General features: G+C 40.4%; 1 protein-coding gene across 3 annotated transcripts in view; it reads right to left on the bottom strand.

Moving 5' to 3' along the window:
* phkb (phosphorylase kinase, beta) overlaps positions 1 to 14,977 on the bottom strand; it is a 149,389-nt gene that overhangs the window by 116,828 nt on the left and 17,584 nt on the right. For all 3 annotated transcript variants that reach the window (XM_033632936.2, XM_033632931.2, XM_033632923.2), the window contains one exon: positions 5,054 to 5,192. In XM_033632936.2, the coding sequence (XP_033488827.1) occupies positions 5,054 to 5,192 (139 nt within the window). The remainder of the gene's footprint in view (positions 1 to 5,053; positions 5,193 to 14,977) is intronic.

Raw genomic sequence — 14,977 nt, 5'->3', positions numbered from 1 at the left:
TGTGCATCTACTGCTGGTTCACCTCGCACCACTGAGCTAGCTAACATTACAGCTCAACCGAGGGAGACGTCCATATTGTCTACATCTTGCGCTGTCACGAGCATGAGCCTCTCATCCATGAAAAGATGCATGCTTCCTTCTGCGCGGTGAAACAATTGGCGGGTGTAATTCAGAAGGAAAAAATAGTTCCTATATGAAACTGCTCACAACAAGGTCTGTGGATTATCTTGACTAACCGGGTCATGGTTTCTGGAAAGAGAAATTGCTCTTCAGTTTTTCAAACGTAGTTTTTGGTTCTTTTGCCACCACAAGTCGAGTGCCATCTAGTTTCATTATGCTGCAGAGAAGGTAAACATCTTTACAGCCAATATCTCCTACACTCTCCAACTTACAGCAATACAATCTAAGCTGATAAATAGCACGACAGACAAAATGTATTTCTGATTGTGGTGTGAACCGTCCGTTTAAGAGCAGTGGAGGCTAATGGGAATGTCATTAGTTTTTCAGGTATTTGGTAATAAGACAAAGCATTGGACAAATTAAAATGTTGACCTGCTGTTGGTGCTAGATTTAAAGTCTGGAGATGATCAAAACCAGTAGGATTCACCCTATTGGAACCATAAATGTCGTCATGGCAATCCATACAACAGTTGCTGGGATATTTCAGTCTAGACCAAAGTGGTGGAACGGCTGCCAGCATAGCTAATAAATATTATATAAGTGACAAAAATGTAGTCAAAAATAATGTCATTGTTTTTTGAACATGCAGTATCACTAGTTTTTCTCATTTGAAACACCTCCCTTTAAGCTTAGCATTCACTGTGTTGTTTTTAAGGAAGTGATCTTGCTAAGATACCACTCAGAAGACAATCAATTACAGCTGCAGTGACCACACTGCTAGTCAGCACATTCCTGGTGGGGCTGGCAGATCTCAGATGCACATTACAAAGGTCACGCTAATAATGACTTTGGATATCGACAGAGGAAAGCCGAGCCGCTGAGGTGAAACTCCAGTGGTAAACGGCACATTAATCACACTGTCTTTTGGATGTGACCCTCCACATCAAAAGTGATTGCAGGCAGAGAATACAGCAGACAGCTTTTCATCTCCCAACGTCCTGTTTTAAAGTACTTCATTACCGGACTACAAGTATTCAACACTGTAATATGCATGAGTTGATCCAACACTGGCCAGGGGTTACAGTAACAAACCCAGCTCTTCAAATTTAATTATAATTAATCAGGAAAATACAATGGGTGTCAGGAAGGTTAGACAACTACAAGAAAATATTAGGGACTCACCCACTCATGAACCTCCCCCCCATTATAAAAATGAATTATTATAACAAATAAAGTGTAGCAAAATAAAGAATAAAATGTGACTGGGCAAGGTAGTGGACTGAACTTCTCATGTCTACTTAGAATAGGAGTTTGTCGAATCCAACTGCCACACACTCAAACACACACACACACACACACACCCAGCAGCTGGGCGTGAAGTAAGTAATGGCACTAGCCAAGCCTGTCAGATGAGAATCATCTTAATTAAATCCCAGTGACAATTCTAATAGGAGGCAGCCATGACTGATGACTGAGATCTGCCGCTGGTCACATCACTGCAGTACACTCTATTTTTACCCCTTTCTTTCCCTCTGTCTTTCCCCTCCATCTCATTTCTCCACCCAGTCTCTCTTTCTCCATCTCCCAATTTTTCTCCCTGGCTCTTATCTCTCCATTTGCTTGATCTCCCCTTCTGCCAACTCACTCTCTAACCCACTCCTTGTACCTCTACCTTTAGCATCTCCTTCTCTCCATGTCCTCTCTGTCTCCCTCCTCCCAATCTCTCTCTCTCTCCCTCTCTCCCTCTTCACACCTTTCTCTCCATCCTTTCTCCTCTGTCCTATTACAGGCTCATTTCGCGGAAGTGCTCTTTTCCCTTGAAACATAATCACCGAGGAATGCAGGCATCAAGTGCAGGGATGGCTGATAAAGGAGTTTGGGGCCTTCAGACGGTTCTCAGTGAAATTCTAAAGTGTTCTCCTTGAACTAACAATCCCGATGTGTTTAAAAAGCAAAGGCTTCAAATGGCAGAGGCAGATTAGAGATCAGGGTCAGTAAGCATGAAATAGAAGAGAGCGGAACAAAACCAAAAGTCGAAGAAGAAGGGATGGGGGAGGGCAGACCCATAAACCTATGTAACTAAAGACTTTTAGTCTGTTCTGCACTTAATGCTCTATAAAGACACAATAAGTGAATAACTTCACTGGTCAGGTATGGTGCATATTCACATGCACACAAAACAATACCACTATCCTTTACTGTATATAGCAACAGGTAAGTACTCTGCCCATAATCACCACCTCCAGCTATACTACTAATCACACTAATAGTTTCATTTTTAAACAGTGTTTTAAAATGATAACAATCACCTTACACACAGAAATAATCTCCGTCCATATTAACATGCCTGAGAACGCATATTTGATGACCATTCACGTACACTTGGCATGCGTGTGCTGATGTAAACAGGTAGCAGATTGTCTACTCTGCAGGTAGCTGCTTAGTTACAGTAAATACTACGGAGATGGCAAGAAGTAACAAGAGATTTCTTTGCTTGGACCGATGGAGAAGTGGGACGGTTACTGTAATCATGTCTGTAAGGCGGTAAAGTTGCGAAGCACATATGGCGACATGTTAGAGCGGTATCAGGAGCATTTACCTTATCCATCACCAAAGGAAGCCATGGCAATGAGAAAGGAGTACCCGCACAAGAAGGCTAAGCATTGCTATTGATTAAAGGTATCTAGGCCTAATTAGAATGTTTTTCATTTGACAAGTCATGACTGAAAAGACCCTATTGGGAAGTGAACGTGTATTTCTACATCATCAAGCCTCCATTTCCACCCATCAAGACCAGTTTTCATCACAGGAAAACTGTGATGAAAATTTTTCATCAATTACCTATTTTGCATGATAAAAAGGAGACAATGACAAGTTAAGAATAGATCTTGACAATAAAAACTGAGACAAAATATACATTTCATTTTCTTTAGCAAGACATGACAAAAATGTTAGGTGGACTATCAGACAATGAAAGCTGTGCATGCGGCCGTTTCACTAGCCAGCAAAAACTCACACACCGGAGCAGCGTCAGTTGTTGGTGCATGTCGTGAGCTGTAATTCAGCAGTAGATATTCAGCCGTGTGTGTCTGACTGTGGATGGTGGAGCTGCTGAATGGATTTGTGGAGTTTGTTAATTGCAGCAGAGGCTATTAGCAGTTAGCTCCACTTGTTAGCCGCTGAAGAGCAGTGGAGCAAGCAAGCCACCGGCCGCCAGATTTCACAGCTGATCTCCATAGGACTCCACTCAGTCCAGACTGGAAAAGCTTTATGGGTTGATGCTGTTTGACAGGCAGGTAGGAGGCTAAGTTATCTGTGAGTGTAGCTGTGCTGTACGTAAACAGTCTGAACTCAGATCAGTTTTCTCTGACAGAGATGAAAGTTTAGTTTCAATCACCAACACTGAGAGGACACAAATCTAAATCTCCAGATGAACATGTTGCAGATTGAGACAGAATTTTGGCTTTAAATAAGTTATTTCTCTGCTTCTTAACAGTGAGATCAATGAGTCAGAGTTTACAATGAACCTGGATACAAATCATAGTTGTCTCAAATTAGTTATCTGTGGTGTCAAAGGTTGCAAGTATGTACGTGTGTAGAAATTATTTGTAGTTGTAGAAAAAATTGCCTTAATAAAATTTTATACAACCTGTCACCTTGATTCTGATTTCTGATACATGAATTAGCCTAACTGGATTAGTTTAAAGATAAAAAACATAATGACTAAAAGTTGACTGAAAGGTCATGAATTTTCATCGACCAAAACGTTGTCAATTTTCCTCGACTAAAACTTAAAATGACTAAAATGTGACTAAAACTAATAAGCATTTCTGTCTCAAGACTAAGACTAAATTTAAAACCACTTAAAATTAACACTGGTCCATACTAAAACACAAACCGTACGTTTTAAAACTAAAACGGGGTCAGCAGCATTTTCAAAAGTCTCTACTTTAGGGATTCCAAAATGCCAGAGTAGTGTGGATGCTAGACGGAAATGTAGCCATAGTGATGTGTTTAAATGAAAAACATATCAGTGTGGATGTAGCACAAGAATTAAAGTTATATGATGCCAGTGGTTCATTGGCCCCAAAGTACATAATCTCCAGGCAGAGCCCGGTCTCACTCAGAAGTTGTCGAAATCCGGTGTTTGGGCAGTGAATTGTGGCATCAGAAACCAATGGAAAAAGGCATCCTTTAACATTGGCATGATGCGCAGCCGTTATAGTTTAATGGCACTCGGCAGCGCCAGGGGGATGTGCAGCGGGACAAGGACAAAAGCTAGGGTGGCAAAAGTCTGTGTGGGGCAGGCGGGGGTGGTGGTGAATGGGTCCAACAAACACCGACTTTCACCCGAGACAGCGGTGTTCCCGTCCCATAAGATTCTAAAGCTAAACCCTGTTCTTTTTTCCTAAACCCTACCATGTGTTTTTGTTGCCTAAACCAAATTTCCTGTAAAAACAAAAGTGTATCTCAAAAGAAGACAATGCATGTAACAGGCAGAACTTGACACAGTGTCCCAGAACGTCAACAACCAACGCACCCAGGGTACCTTGCAGGTCATATGTGGACGTGGAAAGTCCATGATCAAAACCTCAATATGCGACAAGGTCGGAGTGAGAATGTGTTGCTAGGTAAACCCACACCCCCTTCCCAGCCTCTACCCCGTGAATTGTAGCACAAAGTTTAGTTTGGCATACTGGAGCTGACCCTGGGATGAGCCAGGGTCCAGAGATACAGTGTGTTTCAATCAGTGTGTCATGTCATTAAACTAGGTACCAAGTAGGGACTCTAAGTCCCATTTTACCTGCATTAATTAACACAAATGAAGTGCCCCTTAAGGCGACACACATTTCAGTTAAAGATACATTCAGTTTTGCACACATGAAACACATCCTGCATGGTTAATCTGTGAGAGTGTCTTTTGTGTACTAACCGGTACGCCATAGCCAGGGCCCAGGCACCAGCAGCACAGTACAGGGAGTCCCGGACCTTGGCCTCCTTGCAGGTGGGGCATGTTTTGACCGGGAAAAGGCCAGTGGTGGGACTCTGGTAGTTCAGAATGGTTGTCTTAACTAGATGGAGAGAGAAAGAGACAGAGGAAGTGGTGACACAATAACTCTTGCAAAAGTGATATTTACTCACACCCATATAAGCTGAAACACCAGTGAAGAAAAAAAAACTGTATCACACAACAAACTAGCTAACACTGCTCCATTAGCCTTTTATAAAACACTTGAAACTCTCTAACACTCTAAAATGACTCTTCATGCAGCCATTGCAGCTTATTGTAGCTAATGCTCTGAAGACAAACAAGTCTGATCATTTACACTATTATTCATTACCAGCCTTCACTGAGAATGTTGTTTTTGAGATTGTATACACCTTCATACACCCACACACTTTACATGACCTTAGTTGGTCTGTTTTCACTCCTACTCTACTTCACTCCTCCACTTAATGCTCTTAGGCAGCATCACTGCCATCACTAATGAGGACAATCTTCATATTGATGAATAATAAAATAAATCCATTGAGCCTGAGCTGGTCTAACTTGAATACAGAGGTTTTATTACAAGAAAAGCCTTTGGCACAGCATGTGTGCATAGACAGAGACATACCAAAAAATTGAAATACAGAACAATCTGTTGTGCCTCATACAGTGTCTGTGTCACGTAAGTCAGGTCCTTGTATCTTCACGTCTCCAGACAAGAATCAGACAAAGTGTGGGTGTGTTACTTAGGAGCATCAATAACGCTGACCTCTTGTCTTCCAGACAGGCAGGAGCCTCTCAACATAAAACTTGCTAAGTGCCAAGGACACTGATGCATCGCAGGTCAACTTCATGTCAATGCAAAAATTAAACATTCTTAAGAGACACAGAATCAAACATTTATTTATGATCATCTCTACCAGGTGCCTTTTTGGTCCAGTTTTAGATGCTTGTGTGTCAGAGCAGATGTGTGGAGCCATTTTATTCTGCTATGCCGTGTCAGCTGGACAAGAAGCAGTCCCTGTGTCAGACAGAGCACAGTAATGTACTGCCAGTGTGTATTTCTTCTACTCCTGGTCTTTTCATTTTCCCCAGACTAGTCTGCATTTGTGAAGTCAGCTCCTCGAACGGGGTTACAGCTTACTCCCTGACATGTGACCTTTATTCAGGCTGTGCAGCTGTTGCCTCTGCTTCATCCCTCTCTCTAAGTTCCTCACATGCATATAGCAGCTCAAACAAATTCAATTCAATTCAGTTAATTCAATTTAGAAAACACTGCACAAAGGCATTCGGCTAATAATTTTTCTTTTATGATGAAAGTATGCAAAAGTTCATTTAATAAAGTCACTTGAAAAGCTCAGTCTGTGTTTATGTACACATTTACAGTAAACACTGTAAGAGTGTGATAACAGATGTCGAACACAGTGTGAACAGTGACATGAAACGTGTGAATGGCTGTGACAGTAAAGAAAAGGAATAATTCCTGGCAGAATAGCACTTAGACTCAGAGTGCTTTTGTAGTGTTCAGAATACTTATTGTGCTGCACAAGCTGACAAGACTTAGTTCATGTTCATGTCAGCGTTTTGCAAGGCATTGACAAGACAGACATGGAGTTGTGCAAGCTGACCTGCTCTGTGTTATGTGAACATACTTCACCACCAGTTACAAACCTTATCTCAGCCTCCCATGAGGAGATACAAGCATCATTTCTATATGGGCATTAACTACATTTCAAAAGCCTAATTCAATGGAGTGAGATCAGGTCTTTAGGTATTTCAGGTAGAGAACTGGGATTTACGTGAACTCGTACTCTGACCTTGACTCACATGTGTTAAAACAGTTACAAAATACAACACTGCATGACCTGTTACGTTTCTGTACTACTGCTGCACCAGCATCACAGTGGAAATGAGGAAATCACCCAAGGAAAGTTCCTCATGTGTTACATGTCTGTGCCTCAAACATGTACTTTAAACCTACATCTTGCTTCTGAAACGTTACCCCAGGAAAATCTACTCACACCAATTGCTTGTTATGTGACATTTTATATATATTTGACTAAAATATGTGTAGACATTTCTTGCACATTTAATCCTGTTAAGCAATTATTCCTACATGTCAAACAGACATCCATGGTCCAAAAAGGATAAAATTTATTCAGTACTTTTACATGCATTTAAGTAACCAGGGTAACCAGAATACATTTATATGCACTATAGTACTGTAAATCAGAGCAGATAGATGGAGCACAGCTTTTCCTCACAGCATCAGTGTCTCTGAATTTAACAGTTCATCAAATGGTCTGTGGTGCAAACCAATTTATTCCGACTTGTACAGGCTACTGTGTTAGTTTTAGTCCAACTTGGACAGAATAATTTCAAATAGTAGAACACGTCGCTTCGTGTAATTATCTCACCTTTCATTGACCTGCCCTGCTGTTACTCTCCTCGTCCAAAGTCTTTGTTATACACATAAGTAGTTGTAAAAAGCAGATTAGAAATCCAGTTACCATACAGATGACCAAGAAATACAGGAGAAATCTATTATAGAAACCAGCATTCTCTTTTACAAGACAGTTAAGAAATCATCTCACTGGAAAGAGCTGGGTGTAACTTGGTTAACTAGGTGCATGTCTATGTACTCCACTTAGGTGATCCTGTGTCTTTACCTCTGACGCCACAACGGGGTTCACGTTTTTATTTTTTAAGGAAATATGACCTGACCTTTCATCGAGCGCCATCGTCAGGCCAAAGCTTTGATTTCTCCAATCAAACTTTTGACTATTCCATGACCAAATCTGCCTACTGGAGCATCGTCATTGTTAGCATTCGAGCATGCTGACATTAGCATTTGGCTCAAAGCGCCGCTGCACCTAAGTACAGCCTCACTGAGCCATTAGCATGGCTGTAGACTCTTGGTGTTGTTAATAAATAAGCTGCTTATCATTTTAGCTAAACCTTCTCCTATCATTTCTATTATGTATACCAGCTATTATCAGCTGGCTGCCCACTTGCCACAGCCGGCCTGCCAAAGCCTTCCAACTGGCCCACAGAATATCAATTAATTAAGAAAATGTGAGGAGGATAAAAATGCATTTGAGTATTTAGGATACAGTATCTGGTATTTTTTTCTTCCAATATTGATGAAACCCGACAACAATTGAGATGGAAATAATTTAATTAGAAATGATTTACCAACCTTAAATATGTGCTTTGACCCATTGGTACTAAAGATATGATAAATCCATCTGTCAGCCTATTATGTGCAGTAGAGATGCAGCGAGTACGGTAAGCTACTAGAACAATATCAAATGTCAAGAACTGACAAAGCAGTGTCCTGAGTAAGGAAACTTACGGAAAGATTGCATGCAGTAGTTCACCTTCCACCTTCTCTTTCTCTTTCCTTGTATCTCTCTTTCTGTCACACAACACGGTGCTCAATCTGTCTCTGTCCATTTCTCTGTCCTTAGTCCTGACAGCTGTGCTACTATAATGCAGGAAGTTTGCAGGTCGGGTTGGGTGCAGGTGGTTGATTAACCCATATTTTGCTTGTTATACATAAGCTTCACTTATCCAATCCACACCACCCAATCATATATATATATATATATATAAATTTGAATGTCTGGCCACCACAGTGTCAGCTTAGAAGAATTCTGGCTCTTGGACAAATCTAGTTGCTATCCCCTGATGTATACAGATTTTACTAATTGCGAAAGTAGGATTACAGGGTAAGTGTGTAGGATTTAGGAGCATCTATTAGCAGAAATGGAATATAATATTCACAATTATGTTTTCATTTGCATATAAACACCTGAGAATTGTTTTTTTTTCTTTGTTACTTTCAGAGACAAAACAGTCTTTAAATCTTAAAGATTCTGGTGGGACCGCTTTCGAATCTTCATCTTTAGTTCCTTCCACAAAATCTGATGTTCTATCAGGTTTAAGTTGACTGAGCCATTCAAACACCTTTATTTTCCTTCTCTGGGACCAGTTGAGAGTCTGCTTTGCAGTATGTTTTGGGTTGTTATCCTGCTGAAGGTCCACATGTGTCTCATCCTCACCATCTTGGTGGATGGTACATGGCTCCAATCACCTTCCCTTTAATAACTGGGATTCTGCTGGTACTATGAGAAGTGACACAGCCCCATACCATGATGCTTCAACCTCCAAACTACACTGTAGGTGTGGTATTTATTAACGTCATATGCAGAGCCATTTCTCCGCCAAACATGGCACTTTGTATTGTTGCCTACGAGCTTGTTTATAAGTTTTCTACACATTTGGAGAAGCCTATAGATTACAAGTAGAACAAAGTGTGATCAGATGAGACAAACATCTAACTTTTCTGCAAATACTACAACCATAGAACAACAATTTCTTTATCAATGTCTAGTGTAAATTTCATGTGAATAGTTGCATTGGAAATATGTTGGAGGAAAAAAGAAAGTTGACGCATTTGAGTACTACTGTACATAGGAAGTGACTCCTATACTACAAGCTTGGCAAGAGAGGGGTGAGGGAAAGGGTATTCAGTTGGTTACAATCTGCAACCTCATCGCTGGATGTTAAATTCTACACATTCGTCCTTTAAATGTCAAACACCTGATTGTTGGTTGATATGAAATTCATAGTTAACACTAGAAACAACACAACTTTTACCTTTATAAACTGTGCCATACCAAATTGGTGATGACGTCTAGGATAAAATCAGGCCACACAAATGACTGTATTGCATCAGGCACTTCCTATATAGCCATTGGAATACATGAATCAATGCTTCAATGGTTACTGATATGTGAGTTTGACAGCAACATTAGTTTGAATCCCTGCCGTACAGCAACAGCATCAGGTAGTGCGAAGGGGAAGTACCAACATCTATTCATTATTTTCGAGTTACCGGAATGATTGGGGAACTCTACAGTAGGTAATGACCAAGGTAATTTCTTTGGAAATAAGAGAGACATTTTTCAGCGGGGGCTGCAAATGTCTGATTGCACTGAATGGATGAGCAAAGATAAACTAAGATGGTTGGAGTTCACCGAAGTTCATGCTCAGTATAAGTTACTGAAGATAGAACAACGGATGGAAGCTCTTAATATGAACAGATCGGAGCCCTCCAATAATATATGCTGAAATATTACATAGTCAAACAGAAAGCCTCCGGGAAAGTAATTTATCCGTTTCAAACACACATGCACAAACACACACATGCGCACACACACACACACACACACACACACACACACACACACATCCTGCTCTCCTGCAGAGGTCCCCTCACTGATGACTAATCTGTCTGGAGGGATCACTTCATTTTTCATCAGAACATTATGCCGGTGCAAATGACGGGGACATCCATTCTGCACTGTCGTTTGTTACAGAGCAAAAGAGAGACAGCGAGAAGGAGACTGATGGAAAGAGAGACGGAAGGAGACTGAAATGAGGGAGAGATCGAGAGGATGTGTGTGTGTATGTGTGTGGGGAGAGGGGAAAAAAGAGGATGTATTAGCATCTCTGAGTAAAAAGAGTGAAAGTAATGTGCTCTGGGAGAGAAACAGGGGTGGGAATGTCAGTTGATCTGTGCACGTATATGTGTGTTTATGGGTGCATGTTTAAATGTGTCTGGTCAATTGAAGGCGACAGTCCAGTTGGCAGTGTGATATAGAGGCTGATGGGGTGAATTAAGCAGAATATTAATAAACCTCTCAGGCACTCAACTTCCAAGCATCACGTTAATTAAGTGCACTCTAACATGCATCCACATGTGAAAACACAGACTTAAATCTCTCTGGACATTCTACTGGCTTTTATATGTTACCCTATACTTATTAAAGTAACTGCATTTGTAAAGATGAATCCTGACTATAAAGGAGACCATGTGCAAATACAAGCATCTTGACTGATTTATTCGTTTTTGTGCCCTTGTAAGGACACTTGATCTCAGTATAGTAAATGAAGTGTCAGCACACATGCTTAGGCATACTAACACACACACACACACACACACACACTAACACTACAATCCACTACATATTCATGTGGATTGCTAACCAGTAATAGGATAGTGCCTTTAGGTAGAGGCTAATTTTGATTGGAGCTACATTAGTGGTAGAATGTACTGGTCACTGCACTCACCAGAAACAACGGTATCACACACAGGTTAATCTCAAAGTGCTGCCTGTCCCATGAACCTCAAGGGGCTGTAGTCAATACGGTCATTAGCTAAGAGCCAAATTTGTCACGATTATAGACGGTATGTAAAGATGGATGACATGACAGCTCCTCAAAAGTGAAGCCAAAACATCTCGATCACCCCCTGGTGGCTGGCTGCAGTATACGTCATAAACCCCACTCCTTCCATGATTGCGGAAGGGACATGGGCCACACTATAAGATCAAAGTACACGTATACATTTTTTCTGAAAGATAGGTTCTGTCATTTTCAGTTGTTATTACACAGATGCATATTCGAGAGTTCATTTTTCTGAGAAGTTTGCTTGTAATTAGTTATTTGATGTAATAAAAAGGGGATCTGATGTCATTATTGAGAGACGTGCCAATCAGTATGTTCACAATTACTGGCACTGCTTGTGATCGGTTGGACAGGTGTTTGGGTGGGATCCCAATACCATGGAGATCTGCGCAGACTCTGGCTCCAAATGATGTCACCAGAGCAAGATGGTACTGGCTGTGTTAGGGATATTTTGGCTTCATTTTTGTACAATGAAAGGAAACGGAGATCCATTATTCACTGTCCTATACAGTCATTGGTCATAGACTCGTATTTTAAACTTTTCTGTCAAGGATTATAAATGTTAACTAAAATCTGCAATAATGACATCCGGGCCTGCGTGATAAACTCCTGTAGAGTATCAAAGCACCATGGATGGCGATGTACTCTTCTACAAAGACTTTATTTTCATAAGCCCTTTTTAGATAGGAATTGTGAGTCAGATTGTGAATTGTGCGGCGTCATCAACAGCTCCTCCCACAAGTCTTCAACAGCCCCTCCCGTTGCGGAAGGTCTGTTTAAACTAAAAGGGTTCCGCCAATATGACTACCCTACGAGGCGGAAAATTGGGCACCTCGGATCAACTCGCCAATCCAGCTCTGTGTGTCTAAATGCTCGCAGCTTGCCGGCAAAACGGCCCAACATTCGCAGAAAATCTGGCAGTGTAAAAGGGGCTTTATTTTCTCCTTATTTCCTGTGTTCCGGAAGTTTATGGGCGTGTTGTCAGGGCTTTGTGAAAGAGTAGCGACCAGGTGCTAGGTGCTAGCAGGTATCCACATAAAATACAAATATAGTGGGGCAAAACACCAATGAGAGTGAATCTGGGGTTGACTTTTACTTTCAATTTCGCTGTTCACCATGTTTACAAACAGTAACTGATAGTCCTGCATAGTACGCCTTCGAGAAAGAAAAAAAAAGTGATGTTCAAAAGTCCAAAAAATGTGCATACATTATGTTTATAGGCCAAATAAGTTACATACGTTTTTAAAAAAGTTATATTAGTAATATAATATCAGTAGTTTATCTAATATTTATGTCAAATGTATTTCACAACAGGATAAAATGAGTTGCGGAGCTCGTATATGACTCAATTTGGGACTGTAAAAGACTCCAGATTTTGCAAAACAGCACTGCGGAAGTCATCATTAGACGCAGCACATAAACGATGAGAGTGCTTAACGTTGTTCAGTCACAGACTGCAAGTTTCTCTGGATGCAAATCAACTGTTGTTGGGAGTTTTCTGCCAAGCCATCCATCAACCTAATGTCCCACTAAATCAGCAGCTAATGTCTCAGACGCACACAGTCTGCTCTTTTACAATGGGCCATTTCACTGCACCGACAGGGTGGAGAAAATGAGAGAAGATGATGAGAAAGGGGGGAAAAAAAATACTGAGATAGATTGAAAAGACAAAAGATAGAAAGAGTAGGATGATAGCTGTACACTACCACAGCAGATGCTACAGGAGAAAATGGAAATAGGCTACACAATCTGTGATATTCACCACTCGTACAGTCTCAACAATAACTTCTGTCTACTCCTGCTGACGCTGTCATAATGTTTCCTGCAATATAACATCCTTGACATGAGGTACTATTGAATGAAAAACAAATGCAGCGGCTATAAAAACCCAACAACAAAAATGCTGACAGAGGAGCGACAGCTAACAAAGCATTGTAATTTAATAAAAGACTAGCCTAGTTAATCATTTGGGGAAATATGCTGATTTGCTTTCTTTCTGAGAGTGAGATGTGAAGATCAATATCAATGTCAAGTAGAGAGCTAAAGTCAAGAAATTATGTTTAATTTAGCTTATCATGAAGGAAGAGTTACAGCATATAACTCCTCCTAAAACCACAAATTATATCTTTTTATTTGTGTATGGATTAAACAAGGCAAAACATAGCTACTTATTGCTGAATTCTACAGGTTTTTTTAAACACTATATTTATACTTTTTAAAACAGTAAGACAGCCAGAGCCCTCAGCTCACCCTAAAACAAAATTTAAAAAAAATTGTGATCCTGATGTGGTCTGCTCGGGAGGACAGTTTCGCAACATATTCAATAAAAGCAAACCCTTCAGAGTAAATCTTGGCTTCTCGATTGAAGACACACCATGACTTCCTTGACCCACTGTATAAAGGAAGGGGGACAGGTAGCCTTCCATCTAATAAGGATAAGCCTTTGAGTAAGGTAAATGCAATCGCATTCAACTGGTATGAAGTAATGCCCTGCCTGGTGAGAGGTACGCCAAACTATGCTATCAATAGTTCATCTATTGTTTTCTTGCAAATATATGAGTATACCTCAAACAGAGAGGTCCAAAAGTTCTGTGATGAGTTACATGACCAGAGCATGTGGCTCACTGTTGCAGGAGATTGTTTGCATCTTGGACAACTGTCATCAGAGATGGAGAACGTTTTTAAGTTTAGCTTAAGTGAGGGTGATATAGCTTGAACTGCAGTAGGCAGTGGCAGACGCAAATGGACGAGGAATAAATGTGACTAATGCTAAGATCGCAGAAGTTGTTGGGGACAGTCATCAGGTCTTTTTCCCAGGCATCTTTGGTCCTGATCAGTGACGGAGGATTTATGTGCTATAGATTAGATCATATACTCTTGAAATCTGTCCTTCAAGGTTTGACTCAGACCGTAAACATTCCTCAAGGGGGCAGCTTGATGGGAGGAGGGGGAATGTTGTATACTGTTTCATGGTGAAACTACGAGCCTGTGAATATCTGAAAAAATGAGATCTAGGAATGTCAAAGTTTTAAAACAGGTCCTTAAAAACGACATCCTATCTGTGCCATAATTTGAATGCTGGGTCCATCAGGGCTGGGGTTAAAAAAACGGTTTGAAGTGATTGGAGCAAAAAGTAGTGCTTGTTTGAAGCCAAAATGGCTTTACAGGTGTTTTTAGCTAGTTGCTTCCCTCGCCTTAAGCCTTAATGCTACGATAAGCTAAGCTAACTACTCAACTCCGTTATAACCCTATTTTCCAAATGTACTGTCTGTTAAAAGTTTTTCTAGTGTTGAGTGGTGCAGGAGACTTTTTGTCAAACATTTGAAAAGAGCTTTCAAGTGCTAAAATTAATTTAATGGCTTTTATTCTTTTTTATTCAAGAAAATAAAAAAAGAAAGATGAGTAATTTTACAGTCCACTTGTATTAACCCTTTTACATTAACTTTAAATACAGCTCATTTTTAGCATTTTTGCAAATGTGCGATTAAAGACACTTACTATTGAAATGTGTATTTTAACGTGTAAATTCTCTCAAATGAAAATAAAAAATAAATTAAATAAAGTTATGGAATAATTATGTTCCTTGTGATGGCAAAATTTTCAAAAGAACTT

The sequence above is a fragment of the Epinephelus lanceolatus genome, chromosome 2 (assembly GCF_041903045.1).
Source record: "Epinephelus lanceolatus isolate andai-2023 chromosome 2, ASM4190304v1, whole genome shotgun sequence".
NCBI lineage: Eukaryota > Metazoa > Chordata > Actinopteri > Perciformes > Serranidae > Epinephelus > Epinephelus lanceolatus.
This window is presented reverse-complemented; position numbering and strand designations above follow the sequence as displayed.